Here is a 26,228-nt window from a genome sequence, read left to right as displayed (position 1 = left end):
TAAAGACAAGGTTGCCAGGGACTGGGGAAGACACAGAAAGATGTGAGAGGAAAGGGGAAGCATAAGGAGTTTCTTTTGAGGTAATGGAACATTCTGTATCTTGGTTGCTGCGGTGCTGGCTATACGAATCTATGCATGTGATAAAATGTCATGAAATTATACGCAAAGACAAACAAAAATGAGTGCATGCAAAGAATGGTGAAATCAAGCAAGGTCTATAGTTAGTTACATCACTCTCCTGGTTTTGATAAGGCACAATGGTTACGTAAGATGGCACCACCAGGGGAAGCCAGGTGCCAGATGCACCAGACCTCTCTGTACTATTTATGTCACTTCTTGTGAGTCAATAATCCTTTCAAAATAAAAAGTTTGTAAAAAGGGAAAAGCATCCCTGGCTATATTACCCACCTGATCACCCCCTAGTGGCACCACTGGGCTATTGAGGATGAAGTCCATTCTCCAGCAGGGCCCAGGCGTCCTTCATGGCCTGGCCCCTTCTTGTGGAATGAAATTTGCCATGTCCCTTAATACACCAAGCCCTGCTCTGGGGGCTGGCAACCAAAGAAGAATATCCACTCCTGGAGGACACGGGGGCTGGACCTCACTCACAGCTCCAATTCTACTTGGCAGGGCCTCTCCTATGGAAGCCAGTGGGTCCCCTCCTGTACTGGCCTGAGGGGACAGTCTTCCGCTTCTGATGCTCTTGCCCAAACCAGACAAAAGTGCGCTTCCCCACAACACTGCTGGGCTGAAGTCTTGGAAAAGGATGGCTCCAGTGCTCTGAAAACAAAAGAGTCACTGGCCCAATGTGCTATACTGTCCACCAGGAGATCTGGCTGAACCCCAGGGGCTCCTCCACAGTCCTTCTGCATCTGGTCCCATCACAGAGGCTGTCTCATCCCAGGACCCAGGACTATCCTTGGGCCTGAGGAACAAAGACTATCAAGACTTTGTAAATGTTCATGCACCCGGTGCTGGGCCATGCGTGTTACACATGTCTCGTTTTATAATCGTGAGCAGTTTCTGAGGTAGGTGTGAATGTCCTAACTTTACAGATGAGCACACTGAAGTGAACCATTGCCCAAGATCACTCGATAGGAAATGGCAGAGCTGGAGATTGAACTCCAGCTGTCTTCCTTTTCATGTATCAGCTCATTAATGGGTATCTCTTGAACATGTGTTATGTGCCAGGCACTGTGCTAGGGGCTTGGCATATGGCGGTGAGCAACAACAGAGTCCCCCCATCCTGGGCTTATAGTGTCATGGCAGGGAGGTGCAAACAGCAATAAATAATCGTGATATATGAATGTAAAAAGACACATTTAGATAAGAGAAGCATATGGGTCTCTGATGGTGTGACGCTGACCTAGCTGGGCATTGGGAGGAGCTGCGGGAAGAAGTCACCTGAGCACAGTGCTAAAAGGATGACTAAGCAAGGGAGAAGAGAACTACAAAGAGGGCACAGCACATGCAAAGGTCCTGGGGCAGAGGGGAGTGTGAAACATTTGTGAAGTCGTTGGGAGGCCATTGCAGCTGCAGTGCAGAAACCAAAGAGCACGTAAGGCACGGGACCCAGCAAGTGTTTACTGCAGCCAGACCGTGTTCTCAGGACCTTGTGAGTATCATCTCATGACATCTTCACAACCACCTGCGAGGTTAGTGCTGCTATTGCCTCCCCATTCTCCAGATGAAAATATGGGGCACAAAGGAGTGAGTCAATTATCCAGAACCATCTGGCAGGGGCAACATGGAGCTCAGATTTGAATCTAGGCAGCCTGACTCGAGAGCCCATGCTCTGAGCCACTGTCTCACACTGGTTCACGAGAGAAACTGAGGAGTGGGCAGGTGCCAGCCCAGGCAGGCCGTGCTGAAGCTTGGTCTTTTCCTTAGATGAGTGGAAAGGATTTTAGGCAGGGTGATAATTTAATCAGATGTGTGTTTTGAAATGAGGCTGGATGTGGTGGGGGCAATGAGGAAGCGGGACAGGGAAGGGGGCTGGGAGCTGCTGCAGGGTCCATGTGGGAGATATTAGCCCCTTAGACCAGGGAGAGGCCCTAGTGATGGAGGCGAGTGGATCAGAGAGAAAGAACTGACAAGACTCGGATCAGTTATGGAGGCGGGAGAGAGAGAGGAGATGGAGGGAGTAGCCACATTCCCAGGTTTCTGGCTCACCTGGCTCGGGGGATGATGGAGACTTTGCCTGGGACAGGTAAAACCCTGGAGGAGTACAAGGTTTGGGGAAAATCGTGAATCCATTCTTGGGCTGAGGACCATCCCAGAGCAGATGTCAGGTTGTCAGAGGGCACCAGGGTTGGGAGCCTAGAGAGCAGTCAGGCCTGGTACTATGCATCAGTGAGTTGCTGATGCCGAGGTGTAGACACTTTCATCCAGGGAGGGAGGATGGTGAGAGGAGGGGCCGGCCCCAAGGCCTCTGCCTGTACTGGCTGGTGCAGCAGAGAATGAGATGCATGGCCAGAGGTGAGAGGAAAACGAGGAGAATGTGCAAACCAAGAGAAAGGGAACATTTCCAAGGATGGGGTGGTCAGCAGAGGACAGGGTGCCCCGAAAAGGCAATTAAGATACAGACCTCCAAATATCCAGCAGCGATTGATGAGAAATCATCAGTGAGTTTAGGCGAAAAAACTCAGTTTTCCGATGTGTGTGGGGGGTGGGGTTGGGGAGCAAACAGGAGAAGCAGGTGGATACAGTGAGTGCGGACGACGTCTGAGAAGTCTGGCTGCAAAGGGGAGGAGGAGGAGGAGGAGGATGGCAGCAGCTGCAGAGATGTGGGTTGAGGGGGCTTTTCAGAGAGGCTCTTCAGCATGTTCCGTGGTCAGGTGATGCAGCAGGTACATGGGCGCTGCTCAGATGCCCTCCCCAGGACTGAGCATGGGTTTCCCAAAGGGCAGGGAGGGGCAGCGGCCAATAGCACTCATCCTCGATTCTCTCCAGGATGTGCCCTGGGCTGAAGACAGCCCTCTGCTCAAATCCATGCCCTCCCTTCTCCCACATGACAGGGCAGCCCCCATCCAGTGGCCTGGCCCCCTGGCCATAATGGGGCACAAGGCTGTGGCTGTCCCAGCTCCAGAGCTACCCGTGGGGTGCCTGAGGCCGCGGATGGGCCTGGGCCTCAGCTCTGCTCCTCCCTCGGACGTTCCTGCTGCCTCCACCCTGCAGGCACTGGTCCCGCAGGCACACCCAGCAAGCCCCTGCCAGCGTCTCTGTTTCCTGGGACATTCAACCTGAGACAGCAGATGAATAGTAAGAAGAGGGGCCAGTGATAGTGGATATTTCCTGAAAAAACAGAGATGAACCGTGCCCTGGAGAAGTGTCTGCTCTGAGGTATCGAGAAAAGGAGGCCAGGGAGGCCGTGGTGGGGGCGGGCTGAGCCTCGTGGTGGGATGTTAAGTGTGTCTGCCGTTCCGTGAGGTGGAGGCGGGTCACCTGTTAAGAGAGAGGAAAGGTCGGGAGGGCCAGGGGATGGAGGGAATGAAGAGCTGAAACGGTTGTTGCAGAAGGAAGCGGAGAGGCGAGAGAAGGCAGAAACCCTCAGACACGGCTGGTGGGAGACTGTGCAGCTGCAGAAAACAATTCGATGGTTCCTCAAAAGGTGAAAGGTGGGGTTACCTTTTAATCCAGCACACTCCTGGGAATCCCACAGGAGAATTGAAATATGAGTCATAGACTGAGGGTGTGTGCCTCCCACCCCGTGACTATGTTGAAGCCCTAACCCTCCATGTGATGGTATCGAGGTGGGGCTCTGGGAGGCGATTCGGTTCAGATGAGGCCATAAAGGTGAGATCGGCATCCTTGTAATAAATGGAGGTGACTGGAGCTCGATCTGTCTGTGCCACATGAGAACACAGTGAGAAGGCGGCTGTCTGCAAGCCCGGCAGAGAGCCCTCGTCCAAACCCGACCCTACTGGCAGCTTGCTTGAAATTCCAGCCTCCAGAACTGTGAGAAATCCATCTCTGCTGTTTTAGCCACCCAGTCTAGGGTAATTTGTTACGGTAGCAATGGCTGACTGAGATGCTATGTCCACAGAAAAACCTGAGTGTTCGCGGCAGCATTATTCATATTAGCCAAAAAGTGGAAACAACTCAAATGTCCATCAGCTGACACGTGGATAAACAAAATGTGACATATCCATAAATGGAACGTTATTTGACAATAAAAAAGAATGAGGGCTTGGTGTGGTGGCTCACGCCTCAAATCACAGCACGTTGAGAGGCGGAGGTGGGAGGAGTTCAGGGCCAGCCTGGATAACATGGTAAGACCTTGTCTCTACAAACAGTACAAAAGTTAGCCAGGTGTGGTGGTGCACGCTTGTAGTCCCAGCCACTTGGGAGGCTGAGATGGAAAGATTGCTTGAGCCGGGGAGGTAGAGGTTGCAGTGAACCGAGATTGCGCCACTACACTCCAGCCTGGGTGACAGAGTGAGACTCTGTCTCAAAAATAAATAAAATAAAATAATAAATAATAAATAAAATAATAAAATAATAAGAAAAAGTAATGATGCAGGCTACACCCTGGATGAACCTTGGGAACTTGTGCCAGCCCACAGCCCAGTGGGGACACCTGGCCACGGAGGCACAAGTGTTTCCAGTGAGCTAAGTGTGATGAGAGAGATACACTGGGAGAACTGAGGAGGGTGTGGGAGGCAGGTGTGAGCTGAGGCTTGGAGGTGGAGGAGGTACTGGCCAGGGGAAAGGGGAGGAGGCAGGGGAACTGTTGGCCCAGAGCTATTAAAGCAAGCAGCAGCCTGGAGTGTACCGGGGCAGCAGGCGCAGGCGCAGCTGGTGTACAGAAGGGGGAGAGGTGACTGCTGGGTGGAGGACTGAATGGGGAGGGGAGACGCCCATTCAGAGGCCACTGTGATCATCCAGATAAGGGAGACCAAGGGAAGATGGGACATATCTAGGAGTAGAAGATTGGGACTCTGCGGACTGGAGGTGCCATGCTCAGAGACAGGGAGCAGGGCTGCTTTGAGCTTTGTTGCAGATGGGTTGCATGTCCAGTATCTGGCAGTTATCCACATGGAAGTGTGCCTTAAGCAGGTAAATTTTGCACGTGGGACTCGGGAGAGAGCACTTCACACTGGTGCCAGGGATTTGGGGGACACGGGTGCAGGCTTGGTAGCTGTCTGCAGGGTGGAATGGTTGAGGGATGGTGGAAGGGGAGAGCAGTGGGCTGAGGGCACAATCTGGGGGTAGGGCATCACCATTTACAGGGCAAGCAGAGCACACAGGGAGCTGAGGAAGGGAGGAGTGGGGTGGTGGAGACTCACGTAAGCCAGGCACAGTGGCTCATACTGTAATCCCAGTGCTTTGGGAGGCTGAGGCAGGAGAATCACTAGAGGCCAGGAGTTTGAGACCAGCCTGGGTAACATAGTGAGATCTCATCTCTACAAAGTCAACAATTAGTCAGGCATGGTGGTGTGTGCCGACAGTCCCAGCTGCTCGGGAGGCTGAGGCAAGAGGATGGCTTGAGCCTGGGAGGCCGAGGCCACAGTGAGCTATGATCGCACCACTGCACTCCAGCCTGGGCAGCAGAGTGAGACCTTGTCTCAAAAAAATAAAAAAAGAAAAAAGAAAAGAAAAGGGTGGGGCGTGGTGGCTCACGCCTATAATCCCAGCACTTTGGGAGGCCGAGGCGGGTGGATCACTTGTCTGACCAACATGGTGAAACCCCGTCTCTACTAAAAATACAAAAAATTAGCTGGGCATGGTGGCACGTGCCTGTAATCCCAGCTACTCAGGAGGCTGAGGTAGGAGAATTGCCTGAACCCAGGAGGTGGAGGTTGTGGTGAGCCGAGATTGTGCCATTGCACTCCAGCCTGGGTAACAAGAGTGAAACTCCGACTCAAAAAAAAAAAAAAAAAAAAAAATACAAAAAATTAGCTGGATGTGGTGGCAGGCACTTGTAATCCCAGCTACTCAGGAGGCTGAGGCAGGAGAATTGCTTGAACCCAGGAGGTGGAGGTTGCAGTGAGCCCATATTGCACCACTGCACTCCAGCCTGGGCGACAAGAGAAAAACTCCTCCTCAAAAAAAGAACCAAAAACAAACAAACAAACAAAATCCCCAAAAAACCAACCAACCAACCAACTAACCAAACAAACAACAAAAAAAAGAAAATGAAAACCCCATGTTGCTGTAGGCAAAGGAACAGTGCGTCTCAAGGAGGACGGCAGGCCGTCCACGCATTCATTCGCACAGGATTGGGCAACCAAGTGGGCACCATGGCCTTTCTGAGAGTAGTCAGGGGCAGACCTGTAGGCTGCAGGAGGACTCAAGGGTGTCTGCAGAGAGGTGGTGGCTTGGGGAGAGATCCCCAAGGCAGCTGTGCCGCTGTCTCTCCTTTTCATTTCTCTCCCCCGGCCAGACGGAGCTTCAAGAGGGAAGACATTTCTACATATCCTTGTATTTCTGAACACAATCCAATTCGTTCCCAGCCTATTTGATGTGCACCCACAGTGCTTACCATTCGTGTGCTCAGGGCTGGGGCTGCGTGACTGAGCCTTGGGCTTCTGGTGGGGGACACGGTAAGTCCCCAGACTGTGCAAATGAAGCTCTAGGCCAGGCTCTGCCACCAGCCAGCCATGTGACTGCAGGTGACTTACGTTCTCTCTAGAGCTCTCCTCATTGGTGGTGGGTAATTTCTGACACTCCTCCTTGAGGAAAAAATGTGGTAATTCTAGGACCTCTCTGCCTACTGCTATATTATTTGCCCTCTGAGGACTTGGCAGGGTCAGAAGCCTGGGGTGGTGAAGGAGGTGGGGAGCTCCCTGAGTTTTCGCTCCTTGTCCTGGGGCCCCAATGTCTTTGGCACAGGCCCCCTACTCAGGTGATCCCTAAGGCCCCACAGGCTCTGTCCCTTACAGCTCTCCAGCCTCACCTCACACCCATGCCCCTTGGCTTTCTGGGCGGCGGTCACCATGCTCTTCTCTCAGATTTTGCTCTCCCCACAAGCGTTCCTGCCCCCTAGCCTTGGCACGTGCCACTGCCACCAACTAGCACCCTTCCCTTACCCCCTCGCCTGGTCGACTCCTCTTCATTCTTTACTGCTTCTCTCAAATGTGGCTTCTGCAGAGGCGTCTCAGGTCCCTGAGCAACACTCACACCCCGTGACACACCGTCTGAGCATCTACGCTTCTTCCAGCTCTTGTACAAATGTGGTAACCAAGTAATTAGCTGGTGTCCATCTGTCTAGTTTCACCTCGGACTCAAATGAGAGTGGTCCCTGCCATGGGTCCTCTGCTGGAGAGGGCTCCAGTCCAGACCTGTGTCTGTGGCTCTCCTCACAGGAGGAGGAATCTGGGGGGCTCTCTTGAAGCCTGGATCCTCCCTTTAGACCATGCTTCTGACACTTGGGGCCCAGCATGCCTTGCCCAAAAAGCTCCAGGCACACTCCCTCAAGGGTGGACGACATCACCAGTGGGGTCGCCAAGCAGCAGCTGGCTGCAGGGGGTACGGGCAGTTTGCACACATGGACTACAGTGTCCATGTATGTGCCTGAGAGCCTCTGCTTGGGGGAGGAGGGCTCTGCGGTGCCACCACATTTGGGCATGGAACTTGGAAAAATCAAAGAAGTTTAAATTAGAACCTGGCCTGCCAGGTCATTATCAAAGCACATTTGTTAAAGTAGGAGAATAGAACATATTTTATTTAACAGTTGTTAGCTTGATTGATAACTTTTAAATATTTAGACATATGGTATGAGGCCTCCATGTGTGTACTCTTGCCCTGGCCCTGCTGGCAATGGGGTGGGCTTGGGTCAGCCTCACCCATCAGACCATAAGCTCCACCAGGGCGGGCAGCCCTCGACGTGCCCCTGCCCAGAGCACAGTGCCTGGCACAGAAGAGCAGACAATAAATACCGGCTGTGAGAAACAAATGGGATAATCCAGGCAAAATGCTTGGCACAATGCAAATTCCAATAAATATCAGCTGTCATTGTCTGTTGCATGAATGAACAGGTGGGTGGGTGGGGCTGGGGACCAAGAGTCGCAAGCTGAGGTGGCTTGTGTCTGAGGAGGTGGCTTGTGTCTGAGGGGGCTGCTGCCCCCTGGGGTTCACACTTCCTTTTTTGAGGTTGTATCCACCTTCCCCACACCCTGCAGGCCTGCCCAGCTCTTCATGGCAAAGCGGGCCCCACATGGGCATAACTGTCAGAGTGTCAAGAGGGGCTAGCTCCTGTTAGGGCTCTGTCCCCTTCCCCCAGGACAGGACAGCTGTGGCAGTCTCCTTTTTTGCCTTCAGGGGCCTCCTCGGGTCCAGAGGGAACACACCCAGTTTAGTTCTGGCATAGGCCCAAAGGTCAGAGGGGTGGTATCCGAAAGGACTGATTTCCCCTTATCCAGGCTGCTCTCTGGTGTGGGAGGAGCCTTTTCTGGGGAGTGAGATCACTCACTGGGCCTTGAGCAAGCCACAGTGTCGCTCCAGGCCTCAGTGTCCCCGTCTGTAAAACGGGATTGTGTGTGGAACTGGCCATGTCGGGCAGGACGCCAGGTGTGCATGTGGTGAACAGGATGAAGCCTTGTGCAGAACTCCAGTGGGTCAGGGGCAGCAGAGGCCCAGGACCCCCAACAGGAAAGCAGATGAAACTGGCCCACAGCCAGCCTGCCAGAGGCCCAGGCAGGAGGTCATCCCTGAGGCCTAAGAAGGGCAGGTTCAGCCGCCCGCTGGAGGCTAGGTCAGTCTTGATTCTACAGTGGGGCAGTGGTCACAGCTGCCCCATAACTGGCACAGTGCCCGCACAGGGCCAGGACCCACAGGGTCTCTGTGAAGGCCTCCATGAGGTGCCCACCAGAAGCAGCCAGGAAGCCCCCCACCAAGCTCCTCCTCCCAGCACCCACCATTCCAGAAAACAAACTCTCACCCCCACACACGCTATCGCACACGCACAGTAGGCGCGATGCCACAGAAAAAAAAACCTAATTAATCCCAAAACAGGACGTGCGGGGCGGGGTCGGGGGTGGGGTGTAAATCACATTTTGCGAAGTGCCCACTAGGGGTCACCCTACCCTCAGAATCGAGGGTACAGAAGTCACATCGGCCTGCGGCAGTGTGCTGGCGGAGGGTCCCAGAGAGAAGGAGGCCCGGCTCGCGGCCTCCGCCGCCCAGCTGGTGTGGCAGGACTGCGGCCGCCGCCCCAGTCCCAGGCCCGCCGTCAGTGCGGCGGGAAGATGACGGAGCACTGCTGCAGGATGAGCTCCACCACCTGGTTCTGGAAGACCATGGTCATGGGCATGCTGGTCTCTTCCACCTCGGGCCGCAGCAGCGTGGGCCCGAACACAATGGCCACACTCTGAACCGACATGCGGTTCTGCTCGCCGTGCTCGATCACCCTGCGGCGAGGGTGGGTGGGATCAGGGCTTGGAACTGCTGAGACACGCGGGGGTTGAGGGGGTGCTCCAGCCTGGACCTGCCTCCCCCTTCCCGCGCAGCCCGCCCGGCTCACCGGCAGAGGTGCTGGAAGAGAAGCCGCAGTGTGTCGTGGTTGGGGGCGGGCAGCGAGCGCACCAGGTCGCGTACACAGCGGCTGCGCTGGGCCTGGTCCTGCAACTCTGGTTGAGCGAAGGGTCGGAGGGAGGGAGTCGGACAGGGAGATAGGGGGTGTCGGCCAGGCAAGGGGAGCCTGCCAAAGGGGTGGCCTGCCGCGCGCCTACCCTACCCGCCCCACCTGCCCCAGGTGCTCACTGATGGCGGCAATGAACTGGCGGAAGTGCGAGAAGGGGAAGAGGGGCTCGGGCAGCTCCCGAAAGAAGAGCTTCAGGGCACCGGTGATAACGTGGACGTCCTCCCAGCGCCCGTCTTCCAAGTCGAGGCGCTCATCTGTGGCGGAGGAAGGGAAAGGGGCCAAAGGAGGTCAGTACCCCTCGAGCCTTAAGGCACTGGGGCAGGGGAATGGGGACGGGCCTCACCGTGGTCCACTTTATAGCGCAGCTTCTGGATGGTGGCCAGGTTTCCACTAATGCGGTACAGCCCGTCGATGTCCAGACCTGGGGCAGAGGGAGGCACTGACCCCAGGTTCGAGGGGTAGGGTGGGGATACGGGCCATTACTTGTGACTCCCACTCGGGGCTTCCCGTTCTTTTCCCCAGACCCGGTGTCCATCCAGGGGTCTCCAGCTTGCGGTCCTGGCACCCCCAATGCCTGCCTCCCTCACCCCCGCAGCGCACGTACCGCGGGCCTCGACGGCGCGGATGCATTGCTGCACGAAGCGCGGCACTCGGCTCCTCTCACGCTCACACAGCGCGGCCAGCGCGCAGCCGAACACCTGGTCTAGGGCAGAGGCTCGTCAGCGCCCGCCCGGCTGCGCCGCCCCGTCCCCAGTCCCCGTTCCCCGCAGGCCTCGGGTACCTTTGATGTAGCCCTTCTCCCGCAGCGACTGCAGTGTGGGCCGCCTCTGGAGGAACTTGCGGAGCTTGTGCCGGACCTTGCTCAAGTCGCTCTCCAGACCCCCGGGGCCCAGGGCGGGCGCAGCTGCGGCGGGGGAGAACAGGACTGAGTCAGGAGGCGGCGCCGGGGTAGGCCGGGCAGGTCCCAGCAGTGGTCACCCCCGGGAGCGGCCTCCTGGGAGGCTCCCGCCCCTCCCGCCTTGCACACACCTGCACTCGGCCGCGCGTCTTCCTCTTTCTCCTGCCAGCTTCCCAGGCGCTCACTCGACCCGAAGTCCACGCTGCTGCTCTCGCTCTCCTCCTCAGGAGGCAGCTCTGCGGACTGGATTCCCGCAGCCTCAGAGAGGCGGGGCCTTGAGCCAGCTGCGGGTCCTTCCAGGATGGGGCAAGGGACGAGAAATGCCCTCCCAAAAGGCGTAGCCTGGAGACCCTCAGCGAAGAGTCCTCTGCCCCAACCCGGTTAACTCCCCTCACCTCCACCAGTGAGCCTGAGAACATTCACTTCCTTTAGCTGCATGGAGCCCTTAAGGTGCAGAGACCTCATTTTCCTCAGCTCCTCTAGCTAGGCCAGCATTCCTCAGTATGTGGCTCCCAGTTCTGACCCAGTACCTCCAGCTGTGGCCGGACCACTGCCCACAACTGCACCAACGTCACCTCTCTGGCTCTGGAGTCCTACCTCTATGAATACAGCCAAAACTGCACTCGGTGTTGGCTCATAGGGAATTAAGGGTCAAAAAGCCCCAGGTCATTTCCAGGTCAATAGTTGTGAGATGGGCCCTGTCCTATCCTCTACTTATGCAATTGGTATTTTGAACCTTAAAAAAAATGGTTGACTATTGAAATCAATCCTTTAAAATTTTATCTGTTAGCTTCAGTCTGCCATTGGTTGGCTTGCAGAGTGTATATTTGGCCTCCTGCCTCCTGTGAAATGGGAAATTCCTCTAGTGTGCCCCTGCCCTCACCTGGAGAGTCTTCCTGTAGGGCCAACCCCAGGGCTGGATTCACAGACTTAGGAAGGCAGTTTCCTCAGCAGCCTACCCTGCCATCCCAGCCTAAGTGGGGGACTGCATTTGCACAGTGGCCACCCTCTCCTCATCGCCCCTAGCAGCCCCAGGCTCTGCTTACCAGCTCCTGGATGCCCTGGGCAATGGCCTTGTGCCAGGTGCTGATGATGGCCTCCGAGTCATGCTGGATCAGGTACTCTGAGCCATCTCGGCTCCGCAGCTGGAGGGACACATGTCACTGGGTCATCTCTGGTACCCTGGGTCTGCCCTGGAGGTTAGCCCCAGTTGGGGGTAGGTACAGAGATAGAGGTGACCTGTTTTTGCCCCCAGGCACTCAGAGCTTAACGGGGCAAGGGCCTCATCCCAGGCCAAGTTTTGGGTTTTCTGCGTCACTTAAAGCAGTGGGTGACTGCATCTCTGTATTACAGATGAGCAAACAGGCTCAGCAAGTTTTAGCTGCTTCCTCATGGGCACACAGCTAGTGAGTGATGAGTGCAAAGCTGCGGGGCTCAATTGTCTGGTATACTTTCCCTCCCCCAGCCTGCCTCTCTGCAAGCCATAGAACATGGCAGGCCTCATGCAGAGCACTGGCCAGCAAACTAGGTGAAAGAAACTTCCTAGGTGAGGCCGGGTGCAGTGGCCTCACACCTGGAATTCCAGCACTTTGGGAGGCTGAGGCAGGTGGATCACTTGAGGTCAGGAGTTTGAAACCAGCCTGGCCAACATGGTGAAACCCTGTCTCTACTAAAAATACAAAAATTAGCTGGGCTTGGAGGTGGGCACCTGTAATCCCAGCTACTTGGGAGGCTAAGACAGGAGAATTGCTTGAACCCAGGAGCGGAGATTGCAGTGAGCTGAGATCATGCCACTACACCATTGCACTTCAGCCTGGGCAAGAGAGCAAGGCTCCATCTCAAAAAAAAAAAGAAAAAAAAAGAAACTTCCTATGTGAGACCCCTGTCTACTAGACACAACAGTGAATATAGGGAGAGGGGATTTGAAAGCAGATCATGGCTGATTCCAGAGAAAGCAAGGTTTCCCCTTGTCCCTCCCCATATACACACTGAGGACCCAGGAGCATTGTCCCACCTTCTGCAGCCAGGAGTAACTACCACCTCCCACACTCTGGCCTGGGCAACACATCTGATAGCCCACTTCATCACGAAGCATAAATTAAACAAAATGCCAGAGGGAAACTTGCCACTGCAGGACTGATGCTCAGAGTCCTTTCTGAGTTGGATGACAGCGTAGATGGATCTCTCACCTGCCTCTGGCTCTGAGGACCCAGTTCCAGGTGAATGTGAATGTTTGGTTGCTGCAGCTCACACCAACCCTGCCCTTTCGGTTCAGCAAGAATCAGAGGCAGCAGAAACTGTCTCAGACCCCAGGGAACAACTTCTAGAATTAGCGTGGACTGTCTTTGGCTGTCCTTTTAAACTTATACTTGAAGACTATTTAAACTTCTTAAAAAAGAAAGAACAAAAGAAAGAAAAGTGGCATATCCCACCCCCTAGCCTTCCCCTGCAAAGGCTAGAGAACCTTCAAGACGCAGATAACACAGCCTCACTCTAATCAAAGCAGACAAGAGCCCTGCTCAAGATTATCCCAGAGGATGGCTTGACAGCACTTCTAAAACAACAGCCATGATTGTTGGCAGCTCTCTCAAAACATAATCAGTTCATATTTGCAAGTTTCACGTAGAAGGCAAAGTGTATCATTACACAGCAATGTATTTCACAAAATATTCATTCCCAGCCAGGTGTAACAGCTCATCCCTGTAATCCTAGTGCTTTGGGAGGGTAAGGTGGGAGGAGTCCCTGAGACCAGGAATTCAAGCCTGGGCAATATAGTGAGACCTATCTCTAAAAAAAAGTTTTAAAAATTAGCCAGGCACCTGTAGTGTGCACCTGTAGTTCCAGCTACTCAGGAGGCTGAAGCAGGAGCATCACTTGAGCCCAGGAATTGGAAGCTGCAATAAGCTACAATTAAGCCACTGCACTCCAGCCTGGGCAACACAGTCAGACCCTATCTGTAAGAATAAACAAAACATTTATCCTGTTGAATGCACAGGCAAATGCTAGCAACTCTTGGGGCACTGTTGCTGAAGTTTTCTGTGACTTTGGGGTGACTAGGAAGACCTGCTGTGAAAATTTCCTGGACCAAACAAAGCCATCCGTCCTCAATGATATAAAATTTGGGGCTATCTCTTGAGGAAAACCCTGGAGCTGCCTACAGGCTGCCCTGCACAGAGGGAGGATGGCCAGCAGCCAACCAGGAGACAGGGGCTGGTGATTTCCACTCAGGCTTGCCCACCTTCCCACTGGCCTGAACAGCACCTACCTTCTAGTCCTCGTCAGCAAAGACAACCCAGAAAGTCCTATTCTGGAACTTTCATCAAAAGCCCGTCAGAGATGACCTTCATCAAGAACTGTTTGAAGGATATCCCTATCTCTCAAAGTCAGGGGAGAAACATGCCTAGCAAAGATGATGTCTCAGGCTGGGCATGGTGGCTCACACCTGTAATCTCAGCACTTTGGGAGGCCAAGGTGGGTAGATCATCTGAGGCCAGGAGTTTGAGACCAGCCTGGCCAACATGGTGAAACCCCATCTTTACTAAATACAAAGAAATTAGCCAGGCATGCTGGCAGGCACATGTAGTCCCAGCCACTCGGGAGACTGAGGCAGGAGAATAGCTTGAACCCAGGAGGCGGAGTTGCCGTAAGCTGAGATTGCACCACTGCACTCCAGCCTGGGTGACAGAGCAAGACTCCATCTCAAATAATAATAATAATAATAATAATAATAAAAGTGGTGTCTTTTCTCAATTTAACACCATGGCAGATATCGTTAGTTGATCACAGAACTCTACCTTGTCAAGCCCAGAGAAGGCTTCAGAATTCTTCTCAGGGAGGCTCCAGGCTGGGCACAGTGGCTCATGCCTGTAATCCCAACACTTTGGGAGGCTGAGACTGGAGGATCACTTAAGGCCATCAGCTTGAGACCAGCCCAGGCAACACAGTCAGACCCCATCTCCATAAAAACTAAAATTAGCCAGATATGATGGAACACGCCTATAGTCCTAGCTTCTCGGAAGGAAGCCTTAGGTGAGAGGATCAGTTGAGCACCGGGACTTGCGGCTTCAGTGAGCTATGACCGCACCGCTGCACTTCAGCGTGGGTGACAGAGCAAGACCCTGTCTCTAAAAACAAAAACAAAAAACAAAACCTCAGAAGACTCCAGACCTACTCATCAGAGTAGCTCATGAGATGAAACCAGTTTTCCAACTTTGCTTTGTAGAGATCCTGGTTCTAGAACTGAATGGAGCTTGGTGAATAATCAGGAAACTACACACTCAGGTTCCGTGCAGAACTGCTTTTTCTGGGCTCGGACACGAGGTCATGCTGTTGGCCTTCATCATAATAAAGCTGCCTGAAGCAGCCTAGATCCTGAATTAAGCCTCCCTGGAGCTGTTTTGCAGAGTACCTGCCTTGTCCTTCTAGATCCATGTTCAAGGAGCTACACACAATAAATTTAAGAGTGAAGGGTTAGGAAAAAGCTTTGATTCCCTCAACATCTGGCTGGGTTTTATTAGCTTTTCAACGACAAAGAGACACGCACCTGATAGGCCTTCTCTTTTCACCTTACCCAGCAGGAAAGTCGGAGCTGAGTTTTCTTTCGCAACCACTTTAGCACCCGTACGTCGTCTGCCCCCCCATTCCTCTCCATCTTGAGCCCCATCTCTAACTTGTTTTTCATGGTCCTGGCTTTTCAGTGAATTTGCCAGCTCACCACATGTGTTTCTGTTGTGATCTGCCTCAAACCTTCTAGGGACTGAGGTCAGGGTAAAAGTAGTTTAAAAACCAGACAACACATGGATGGTGAAGGCTGTGGCCCTGGGAGGACCCTTCTGGGTCTTCTCTCCCTTCCGGTGGTGGTAGCCTGGTAGTCTTGCCCACTGCCCCAGTTTATTCACTGGGGGTGCAGTCCAGTTGGAAATGGGGCTCTGGCTCAGGGGCAGGGAAGGGGACCTAGGGAGAAAGAGGTTTCCCAACCAGGCCTGTCACAGTAAGCAGCCAGGGACAGGGAGCCTCCTGTCTCTCTCAGGCTGGGTTGAGGGCTGCCATTCCAGGCATGAGAATTTCCTCTCCCAGAGGCCTTACTCCTCACCACCCTCCAGGACAAGGATTATTATTAACTCAGCTCCTGGAGAGGGAACTGCAGAATCTGTGATGCTAGAAACACAGGACAGGTCCCCTGGGGGAGGGGGACAGTATTGGTCTTGAGCCCCGAGAATGGTAGCCCCAATTCTTCCCAGGTCCTCCTTCTTGGGGCTTGCCTATAGTAAGGGTCCCAGAGCACTGCCCACAGCTGCACCAATGTCACCTCTCTAGCTCTGGAGTCCTACCTCTATTAATACAGCCAAAAGCTGCACTCAGTGTTGGATCACAGGGAATTAAGGGTCAAAAAGCTCCAGGTCATTTCCAGATGGTTATCAGAGGGCTGGCAGGCATCACTAAGCCCCTTCCCTCCTGCTCCCCACCACCACCACTCACCTCGAGCACATTCTTCTTACTGGATTTGTCTTTGGGGGCCCAGGAGAGAGAGGCCCCCCTCAGCTCCACTGTGTACTCAGGGGTGGAAAACTTGGAAGGCTGCCTCTGTGGGAGGAGAAGGAAGGTCACAGGCAGCCCTTAGCTCAGATGTGTCTGCTGTGGCACTCTGGCTCTAGGAATAGGATAGGGTCACTGGCATGGCCAGGAAACAACTCTGGGGGAAAGAGCCCCAAGGGTTCCTGGGCCCAGAGACCCTGATGCTTCTTAACCACAGAGCCTGCTGGCTGGCATGTCCACTGCTGCTCGCCCTCCCAGGGAGGACAGGAAAAGAGCACAGCCTGCATCCCCACAAGCAGGTGCATCCGCCCCCAGCCTCTCTGCCCTCCAGGCTGGAGCTGGCCACCCTCAAGACTGTTCCCCATCTCCCAGGGGCTGAATCTGCTTGTCTTGGAGTGAATCTGCCAGCATCACCCCTTCTCTGCCAAGGCCCAGCTCCTCTAACTCATGGACCACTCTCTCAGACCTGGTCATCTCCTAGCCAGATTAAATAGAGCAGATAGGGGCTGGGCACAGTGGTTTATGCCTGTAATCCCAGCACTTTGGGAGGCCAAGGTGGGTGGATCACCTGAGGTCAGGAGTCCAGGACCAGCCTGGCCAACATAGTGAAATCTTGTCTCCACTAAAAATACAAATACTAGCCAGGCATGGTGGCACATCCTTGTAGTCCCAGCTACTCGAGAAGCTGAGGAAGGAGAGCTCAGGAGGCAGAGGTTGCAGTGAGCTGAGATCACACCACTGCATTCCAGCCTGGGTGACAGAGTGAGACTCCATCTCAACAAAAAAAAAAAAAAAAAAGAGAGAGAGAAAACAGGATGGTCCCTGCCCTGGGGACCTGGCCTTACCAGGCCGCCTGCAGCCGAGGTCTTTGAGTCCTTGAAGAATGTCAGGACGCCACCCTCCAGCACCGTCCAGGAGGCACTCCAGTGCTTCTTCCTAGGTGGGGGTGGGGAAGTGGGGGTGGCAGGACTTAGATTTGATCCTGGGCTGAGGGCCTCCTCCCACCCCAGGAACAAGCCAGAGCTTAGGAACACAGGCTGGGCACCCCACTACGAGGGCCGGAATCCCGACTCTAACACCTAGCAGCCATGGGACCTCGAACAAGTCGCTTTATCTTGCAGTGCCTCAGTGTCCACAGAGGACCACTCACAAAGTTGATGTGAGGATTAATAAGAGCCTGGCATACAGGAAGTACTCAGTGAACATCATCGCCAGGGCCCACCCTGCCCCAGCCTGGGTGTAGACAGGCTCTCACCGGAGCCGCTTTCCTTTGTCTGCCGTCTTGGTGCGATGGAGCACCCCTGCCTTGTCCAAGGTCTTGGTCTAAGAGAGAGAAGGGGAAAGAGTGGGTAATTAAGGAGTGAGCTATGGGGAACAGACGCTGGTGTCCTGCTCAGCTGTCACTTTTTATGGTCTGGGCCTGTCTCCACTGAACTCTCCTCGTCAGCCCCACCACCTGGCTGGGGGTGGGGGGTGGGGGCGGTGATGCCTACCCTCACAGCAGCTGTGGCAGGAGAGATTTCCTCCCAGTTCCCAACCTCATCCAACTCTGCTGGGACCTATGAGGGAGACAGATATATTCCACCTAGTTCCTCCTCCCAGGACCTCCAGAAGCCTCCAGCTGATTCTGAGGTGGTCCTGCCAGGACCTGAATGCCTCCTCCCCTACCTTCTCCTCTGGAGGGCTGGCCTGGGCTGGGGTATCACTGTCCTGGTTAGATTTATGGATGCTTCGAGGGGCAGGGACGGGGACCTGGGGAGAAAGACACAATCATATGTGATCCCTTCCTCTCTCCCCAGCACCCCCCTTTCCCCAGGTTGTTACCTGGGGCAGCTCCCATCGAACGGAGGAGTCCTCTGGGTTGTAGAAGTATGGCTTCCCATGGGGGTCCTCCAGCCTCACCCACTGTGGGGAGAGGAACTATCAGGGCTCCCAGCCTGGCTCATGAGAGGGAAGGAAAAGGTTCCCTCTAACCAGGTTCCAAGACAGCACCAGGGAATCTGGAGGCGGAAGTGCAGGCGACTGCATTTGGCTGGTTTGCGCTGCAGTTTAGAGCACTAAGGCGAGCTATTAGTGAGGAAGGACTCCGAGTTTAGAGCAGTTTAGAGCACTAAGGCGAGCAACTAGTGAGGACTCCTACCTGCTCCTGGGTGAAGTGGTTGGTGTAGACCGTCTGCTTGTCCTGGCTGACGTGACATGACCAGCCGGGGGGTGTGGACAAGGGAGAAGTGGGGCCGGGCTCACTGAAGGAGCCCACGGGAGAATAGTCCTCCTCAGGGTAACTGGTCAGCGACTCGGGGTAGTCAGTGTCGGGGGTGGGGGGCTGCGGGGAGCAGAAGATGGAGTCAGAGGCTCTGAGTGTCAATACTGCCTGCTGGCCCTGCCCTTTTGGACCAGACAGACCCCCTTGCCCTCTAGTCCCTGAGGCTGTGGGAGCAGGAGGCAGGGTCAGAGGCAGAGGTAGCCCCGCCCACCCAGGCCCCGCCCTTTATTCTCTGCTCCCTGGGTCTGTGGGAGCAAGAGACGAGGTCACAGGTATTCAGAAGTAGCCCCGCCCACCAAGCCCCGCCCCTCACCAGTGTGTCCCGGGGCCTCTGGGAGCAGGAGGCGGGGTCAGAGGCGGTCAGAGGGCAGCCCCGCCCACTCCAGCCCCGCCCCTCACCCGTGGGTTCCCAGGGCTGCCAGGGCTCAGGCCCGGCTGCATCTCCAGCTCCTCCTCGGGCTCGTCTTCGGCCTCGTCTTCCCAGGCCGTCTCGCCCGTCAGCGGGTTGTAGAAGAACACCCTGCGGCTCTCCTCATCCCAGTACTGGCCCCACTCGGTCTCGAAGCTCACGTGGCTGCCCACTGAGGCAGGGGAGGTGGCCGGGCTGGCAGCGCCCTCGGCAGCCTCAAAGGGCGACTCCCAGGTGGTAACGCCTGTGTCCGGGTTGTAGTAGTAAGGGCGCCCGGTGCCCGCGTCCGTGTGCGTCTCCCACACCGGGCTGGGAAGAGGGGCCGCTGAGGCGCCCGGCGAAGTGGCCCGGGGCTGCCTTTCTATGTTCGCGTACACGGGCTCCGGGGGGTCGTCCACCTGCGGGAGGAGAAAGCCTTTGTGTTTTCAGAAGCCTTCCAAAATGCTAACAGAGGTCCCATCTGGGCAGGGCGATTATAGGGGTTTATTTGTTTGTGTTTTGTTTTGTTTTCTTTAAGCTTTCCTGCAGCCTCAAAATTTTGTACAATAAAGCTTTTTAAAAATCAGAAGTTCCAAAAGAAAAAACAAAAGACGTTAAAAAAAAAAATCAGAAGTTCCTCTGCTGACTATGACACCGTCATTAAGCTGTAAACTCCTTGAAAGGGGAAGCACCTGTTCAAAGTGGCCTCTCACTGAACGTTAGCCCCTTGGGTGACCTTCAGAAAGTCACACTACTTCTCTGCCTCAGTTTCCTGGGTGTGAAATGTCTACTCTGCCCATTTCAGAAATTGTAATGAAGAGTAAATGAGGAAATGTTACTGAAAGTGCTTCGTAACGTATTTAGTGCCCCAGATGGGTGGGTCAATTCCATTAATTAAATTTATCAACAATAATAAAACATCGATAGCCTGGTTCTCACAGAGGCAAGTCAGAGGTTGGGTAGGAACTGAGAAGTTGCCTGGGGTGTGCCCATTAATGGTGCCCATTCAAGGCCGTGCTGCATTCTTCCAGCCCCACTGAGAGCTCCCACCCCACCTCCCTGCCAGCCTAGAAAGCTCTGGGAACTTTCCAAGGTGAACTTTGCAAGTGTCAGATTCAATTCCAGACAACAGAGGGAGAGAGGACAGCCAGATGGGCTGGAGAACGGACGGGCGAAGAGATGTGAATCGTTTTCCCCCACCCCAAAGGAGAGCGAGGGCAGCTGGGGGTTCCATCACATAGAATATAAACCTGGCCATGCTTAAGTCTCCGAGAACAGAGGCTCTCCTGATTCACACCTCAGAGCTCCCTGCTAGTTGCAGGGCAAAGTCTAAGTAAGCCCTTAACCAGACACAAGAGACAGTCCCTCACTGGCCCACACTTCCACTATTATTTCCTGCCACTCCTTGCCCCTTGCCTTGAACTTTAAGCTCCAGTAGCACCACTGTGTACTCGGGGGTGATCCCCACCCTCCCTGCTGCATTTCCTCAGGCAGAGGCTCATCTGCGGCCTGCCCAGGCCTGCCTGCCTCCACTCCTTTTTTGCCTGGTCGACTCTGATTTCTTCTTCAGGACTCAGTTCAGGTGCCAGGTTCCAGCCTTTTCCCAAGATTCCCCTTGTCCCTGTGCTTCACATTCAGCCCAGTACCCCCAGCCCTGCAGAGGGACAGATGACTACATTCTCAGACCCCAGGCAGCAGCATGGCATTTAGGGATTACTACTATTTTCTAAGCATACACAACGCTTCAAGGAGAAAGCGGATTTCCAAATTTTAATTTTGTATTTTTGGAAACCTTCCAGAATGCTACCAAAGGTCCCCTCTGAGCACTGTGATGATAGGGGTTTATTTGTTTTTGTTTTGTTTTCTTTGAACTTTTCTGCAGCCTTAACATTTTCTACTACAAAACTCTTTAAAAAATCACAGAAGTTCCTCTGCTGACTGTGACACAGTCACTAAGCCGTAAACTCCTAGAAAGAGGAAGCACCTGTTCAAGGTGGCCTCTCCCTGAGCCTTAGTCAGATGCCTGAACAAACAAAACAAAAAAACACATTCATTTTTTCATCAAACTGATGCTAAAAAAGCAAAGCAAACCAAACCAACAAAAAGAAGGAAAGAAGAACATTCATGCACCCAACACAGATTCATCACCTGCTCTGTGCCAGGCATGGTTGGAGGCACAGGGAATACAGCAGTGAACAAAGGGACACTAATCCCTACCCCGCCGGGCTGGCGCTCAAGTGCACCTGCGTGTCAGTGTCGGGGATGACAACATGGACAGCATGTCAGTGCTGGTCACTGCTAAGCAAGAAATGAAAACACTGTCAAAGAAGAGAATGGTACAGTTTTAGACAGGGTGATGATCCCCAGGTGCCTGGGGGCTGGGAGAGCTGGGGATGGAAGTCCATCAGTTCTTTGCTGCTCTCCACTTCCTCCAGGCTCCTGTGCGGCTGAGAGGGGACCCTCCACCCTTCTCCTTTTGTAGAGGTCACCACAGCCCTCATGTGGCAACCTGTAGTCCAAGCACAGCAGGCCTCTCACCAGCCCTCAACACAAAAGGCATCCTCCCACCTCCATGCCTGTGCTCCAGCCGTTCCCTCAGCCTGGAATTCCCTCCTCTGGTTCTCTGCCTGCCCAAACCCTGCTCTCCCGTGGTGCTCAGCTGAGAAGCCTCTCCAGGGAGAGGTCAAACCTGCTTGCTCTCTGCTCACTGCTCTGTTAGGGCCCAATGGCGTTCTGCTGTGGTGGGCAGCCAGTTGTCCAGCCATCTGCCCACCTTCTGTGCCCCAAAAGGCAGGATTTTCTTGAGAGCAAGACTAAGGATAATGTAGCTGATTCCATTTGCCCCCCAGCAGCTGGGCCGACACCCTGAAGCACACAGCAGGTCTGCTACAAACACTTACTGCTTGAGTACACAAGTCTAACCCATGCCAAACCTCAGCAACAAACACGTCTGACGCTACAGGAGAGCCTGGAATGAGCTTGAACTTTCTGAAGAGAAGGGTTGAAACCAGGAAATTCCTGGGGAGGGCCGGATGGAAGCAGCGGCAAGAGGAAGGCAGAGGAACTGGACACACCTCCCATCCTCCCAGCTGAACCCACTGGGGCAGGGTTGAAAGGCCCCACCAGGGGTGGAAGAGCGGATGAAGGAGCAGGAATTCCTCCTTGGGGCAGGAATTTCTACTTGGCAGGCTGGGGGCCATGGCTCTGAGTCCATGAGGAGTCCCAGGTCAGTGAGGCTCAGGGGGTCCCCACACAAAGGAATATCCCCAGCAGGGACAGAGGAGATTTGGGAGGTAGAAGTTTAGGTCCCCAGCATGACAGAGCTGTCACAAGGAAGAGAAGACATGGCATCACGCTTCAGGGGCAGAGCAGTGCTCTTCTGAAGGAAGCATTCTGGGGACTGGGGCCCCCAGACACACAGGCTGCCTTTGGAGGTAGAGGGGCCCTCACTGGAGGTGACTGAGCAGAGTCCACTCCTGGTTAGGGAAGCGACAGCGCTGTGGTGGGCGTCGAACTGCAGCATCCTTCAGGTCCCTTCAAACTCTAGAGCTCTCCACAGAGCCCCGCATCGCTGTGCTAGAGACACACTCCTCTCCCTGCAGGGCCTCAGCTGGGTTCTCACCAGCTCCTGGGGCAGGGGTGGTCACGCTCTCCACATCTGCTGGCCTTCAAGGACTTACAGCAGCGCCTGCCACCCCTACCCTCCTCCTTGCTCCTGCTCATGGGGGCCCAGACAAGACCCAGAGGCAGCTCATAAGCAGGGCCTGATTATGGAACCAATGGCTCTTGAGTCGTATCCTAGAGACAAGAAGTGGCCTTCCCACCGCAGGCCAGAGGAGGAGCCAAGAGGCCCTGGCTCTCAGGCCCCAGCTGCCCAGCACCCTGGCACTTCCTTGCAGAGGTTCACCCCTTGTCTCCAATTCCCTCCCTGTCTACAAGCAGGTGGCAGCCCTGCCGCTCTTGCCACTTCTTGGACTGGCAGGGCCTCTGAGAAGGAAAGAGAAAAGGAAGGATGAACCCCAACTTCCAAGAGGCTCACTGCTCTGAGCCCCAGCTCACCCAGCTCCTAACAGGGCTTGAGGTGGAGGCTCACCCGGCACCCCTTGACCCCAGCATCCCCTACCTGTGCCCGCAAGGCTTGACTCTGCCTCCTGGTCACTTTGGCGATCATGTCCACCATCCTGGCCCCTCTGAGTCAGGACAGAGCCCTGGGAAGGTTTTGGGGGTGGAGCCCAGGGGCACTACCCCAGTGCTGGCACAGGGCAAGAGGGAAACAAGAAGTTGCCTTGAGATGGCGGGAGGCTGAGACTCCAGCCCATTTCCTGTCAGGGCAGCGGAAGTGCTGCCTGAGTCAGGGGGGTGGGGTGGAGGGGCCTCAGGTTGGGGGTATTTTTATGCTTCTAGAAACACCGCTGGCTGCCCCACTCAGTGCTCTAATGACCTGTGAGTTGCATCCCAGGCCCAGACACAGCCATGGCGTGGGCTGCACAGGGGAAGATCACCCCCCAGATGCAGCCGTAGTGCGGGATGCACAGAGAGAATCAAGCTGGGCCTGTGGGGGACGGGCGCACCAAACAGGCAGGGCGGGCAGAGGAAGCGCTGAGCGCTGGGGGCCTGGCTGGCCTGGAGTAGCTCCTGGGGCGGAAACAGGACAATGAGTGGTAGTCTACTCCCTCCAGGCCCAGGGAGGACGTGATGGGAAAGAGGAAGCTCGTGGGGGGGAGGGGAAGGCTTCCCAAAGAGGAAGGGGTCTGGGCCGATGTGATATCAGAAGGAGCTGGCGTCTGGGCTGTGCCAGCCCCAAGGAGGACAGGAAGGATTCTGACCACCCCACAATCTGGCCGCCTGACCACCTGGGTCTGTCTCCTTCAGACTTGGTCACCAAGATGCATGTACCTTCCCATGCCTGCGTGCCCACATCCACCCACTCCCACCTGCGTGTCCACATACGTGTACAAGTGTGCCCGTGCCTGTCCCCTGGTCTCCAAGGACCCAGAGAAGAGGGCCAGGCACCAGCTTCTTCCAGGAGGAAGGTTAGATCTTCTTCCTGACCTCTCTTCCCTTCACCCCCTCATGTGGGGGTGTCAGACCCCAGCCACGCACATTGTACGCAGCCCTGAGTGAGAAGCTCCAGCACCTCCTCTGAGCCCAGGGGCCCATCTCGTCTTCTCTCCTCCCTTAGAATTGCTTCATCCCCAGGCTTAAGAGCCAGACAACACCAAGCCCACCAGCCCACCCCTGCCGAAGCCCACCTCCCTTCCAGGTCAGGCTCTGACTCCCCCCCTCCCACCCTATGCCCATTCTTCCTCCTCTGGCCCCCACCCTGGCTCTCTTTTCTCCCCTGCCATGTCCCTCAGCCCCTCCTCTCCTGTACCTACTGTGGGCTGGGGACAAGGACCCCAAGCAGAGCCAGGGACGGTGTGAATGTGGGGCACGAGACACTTGGAGAGATCACACCGGGAGCAAGACTGGGCCCCATGCCCTGCTCTGCCCACTGAGCTCTCCTACCACTGCCCTATCCCCTGGGCCTGACTCAGAAGCCCAGACGCCAGGGGTGGGCTAATCTCCTCCTCCCTGCCAAGGTGGAGGGCAGCAGGAATCACAGAAGCCCAGAGGCCGCATGCTCATCACACACCTGACCCATTTCACTGTCCCCATCCTGAGGCAGGGATGCGAACTCACACACACACACACACACACACACACACACACACACCACACACATGCAGGTGCCTATGACAGGTCACCAAGGGATATGCAACCAGGCCCCAGAGACAGGAAGAGCCTGTAAATTCCAGAGAGGCCAGAAACTCTGAGCCACCAGGGAGAAGCTGGGTGGGGATCGGAGAGAGGAGGACAGGTGTGGAATCCAGGTCCTCAGCACTGCCCTGAAGGTAGAACAGGAGGGAGGGTAGGGACTCCCTGTGGGAGGGGCCAGGAGTGTCAGTGTCAGGGCTGGGACTGCAGAACGTGCAGCCAGCAGCTTGCCTGGCATCTCACCTGCTTCTCTTACCCAGTAGGAAGCTGGGCCCCCATGATGGGGATGTCCCGGGAGGATCCCGCCCCAAACTGTAGGGACTGAGGAAACCCACACAGTTCCTGCCCATTCTTGGTTGGCTCTCAGGCCCTGTTTGGGCTTTCCTTCCCCCAGCAAGAGGAGGTGATGACCACAGTGGCTCCCCTGTGGGGTCTACCTCCCTCCACCACACGCTCACACCTCTGAGAGGCACAGGGGGAGGGTGAGGAGAGGTTCTAGAACAAACCAGCTGCACAGCACCCATCCTCTCCCCGCCTGACCTTGCTCTTCCCTCCCAAACCCTCATAGGAAATGCTGGAGCAGGAGCAGGTGCACTAGGAAGACCCAGTCCTCTGAGGCTAGAGGCAAGGTAAACACCTCTAAAGCAGGACTTAGCTCAGGAACTGGCTCGGGGGCTGGCAAGGGGACATGGTGTCCTTTGTTGACTCAGTGAGTCTGCTCTGTGCCACCCAGGCCAGGTGGAGGGAGAGCCGGAAGGAATGGTGATCTTCACCTCACGGAGTCAACCGTGTCCACACGACAGGTCCCTCCCCTGATCACATGGTCTCCAGGTCAGACACTGGGTCTCCCTTTACCCATCCTGGCCCAGCCCAGAGTTGCACGTCCAGGGGCAGTATCAAGGGAGCTGGGGGTGACCCGCAGGGTCCTGGACCTCGGGCCTCAGTAGCTTTTGGGGAACTGTATGTAGCTCAGCCCTCTGAGATTCTGATGGAAGTGGTTTGGGCTGGGGCCTGGGCAAAGCGTTTAATTTTAAGACTCCTCGGGTGATTTGACTGTGCCGCTGGTGAGGCGCTATGGCTCAGTATAATCTTTCCTTTTTTTTTTTTTTTTTGATATGGAGTCTTACTCTGTCACCCAGACTGGAGTGCAGTGGCTCGATCTCAGCTCACTGCAATCTCTGCCTCCCAGGTTCAAGTGATTCTCCTGCCTCAGCCTCCTGAGTAGCTGAGATTACAGGTGTCTACCACCATGCCCAGCTAATTTTTGTATTTTTAGTAGAGATGAGGTTTCATCATGTTGGCCAGGCTGGTCTGGAACTTCTGACCTCAAGCAATCTGCCCACCTCGGTCTCCTAAAGTGCTGGGATTAGAGGCGTGAGCAGCCTGGCTGGCTCAACGTCATCTTATTGCATGAATGCGGGGTGAGATTCCAAACGTAACGGTTTCAGGTGAGACTCTTTTCTTGGGCATGGGGCAGAAGCTTCCATTGATTCAAAGGGAAAAAGTGTAGAGCCGGAGTCCAGAACTCGAGCTCTTGTCTAGATTCTACTTCAGCTTCTTGCTGAGCAGCCGCTTGAATTTCTGGGCCTCAGTTTCCTCATCTGTAGAACAGAGCTGTCAACCCTGCCCCATCACAGGGCTGGCTCTGTGAAAGAGCCGAGCCGACCACGGGGTCCCACCCCTTGGGGCTGGGGGAAAGCAGGCCTGTACTTCTGCTTTTCTGACTTTGGGTTTTGATTGAGTGCCCTCGGCTCTGGACTCAGTCCCCAAACTCTGGGTGACCTCATGGGGCTGCCTGCCTGGC

General features: G+C 55.1%; 1 protein-coding gene across 12 annotated transcripts in view; it reads right to left on the bottom strand.

Moving 5' to 3' along the window:
• ARHGAP27 (Rho GTPase activating protein 27) overlaps positions 1-26,228 on the bottom strand; it is a 52,829-nt gene that overhangs the window by 8,554 nt on the left and 18,047 nt on the right. For 5 of the 12 annotated variants that reach the window (XM_037745990.1, XM_037745991.1, XM_017549325.2 and 2 more), the window contains 17 exons: positions 18,679-19,086; positions 18,157-18,339; positions 17,841-17,921; positions 17,685-17,768; positions 17,510-17,575; positions 17,272-17,339; positions 16,862-16,952; positions 15,960-16,064; positions 11,528-11,626; positions 10,613-10,739; positions 10,365-10,487; positions 10,188-10,286; positions 9,927-10,004; positions 9,703-9,837; positions 9,464-9,569; positions 9,137-9,350; positions 3,064-3,069 (listed from right to left, as the gene is read on the bottom strand). In XM_037745990.1, coding sequence (XP_037601918.1) covers positions 9,173-9,350; positions 9,464-9,569; positions 9,703-9,837; positions 9,927-10,004; positions 10,188-10,286; positions 10,365-10,487; positions 10,613-10,739; positions 11,528-11,626; positions 15,960-16,064; positions 16,862-16,952; positions 17,272-17,339; positions 17,510-17,575; positions 17,685-17,768; positions 17,841-17,921; positions 18,157-18,339; positions 18,679-19,086 — 2,031 coding nt within the window. In that variant the 3' untranslated portion in view covers positions 3,064-3,069; positions 9,137-9,172. Of the gene's footprint in view, positions 1-3,063; positions 3,070-9,136; positions 9,351-9,463; positions 9,570-9,702; positions 9,838-9,926; positions 10,005-10,187; positions 10,287-10,364; positions 10,488-10,612; positions 10,740-11,527; positions 11,627-15,959; positions 16,065-16,861; positions 16,953-17,271; positions 17,340-17,509; positions 17,576-17,684; positions 17,769-17,840; positions 17,922-18,156; positions 18,340-18,678; positions 19,087-22,790; positions 23,770-26,228 lie in introns of those variants that run through there. The other 7 variants (XM_017549329.2, XM_037745992.1, XM_017549326.2 and 4 more) reach the window with 7 other exon arrangements.

Source organism: Cebus imitator, unplaced genomic scaffold (assembly GCF_001604975.1).
Source record: "Cebus imitator isolate Cc_AM_T3 unplaced genomic scaffold, Cebus_imitator-1.0 Scaffold217, whole genome shotgun sequence".
NCBI lineage: Eukaryota > Metazoa > Chordata > Mammalia > Primates > Cebidae > Cebus > Cebus imitator.
The sequence above is the reverse complement of the archived record's forward strand: the minus strand, read 5'-3'. Positions and strand labels throughout refer to the sequence as shown.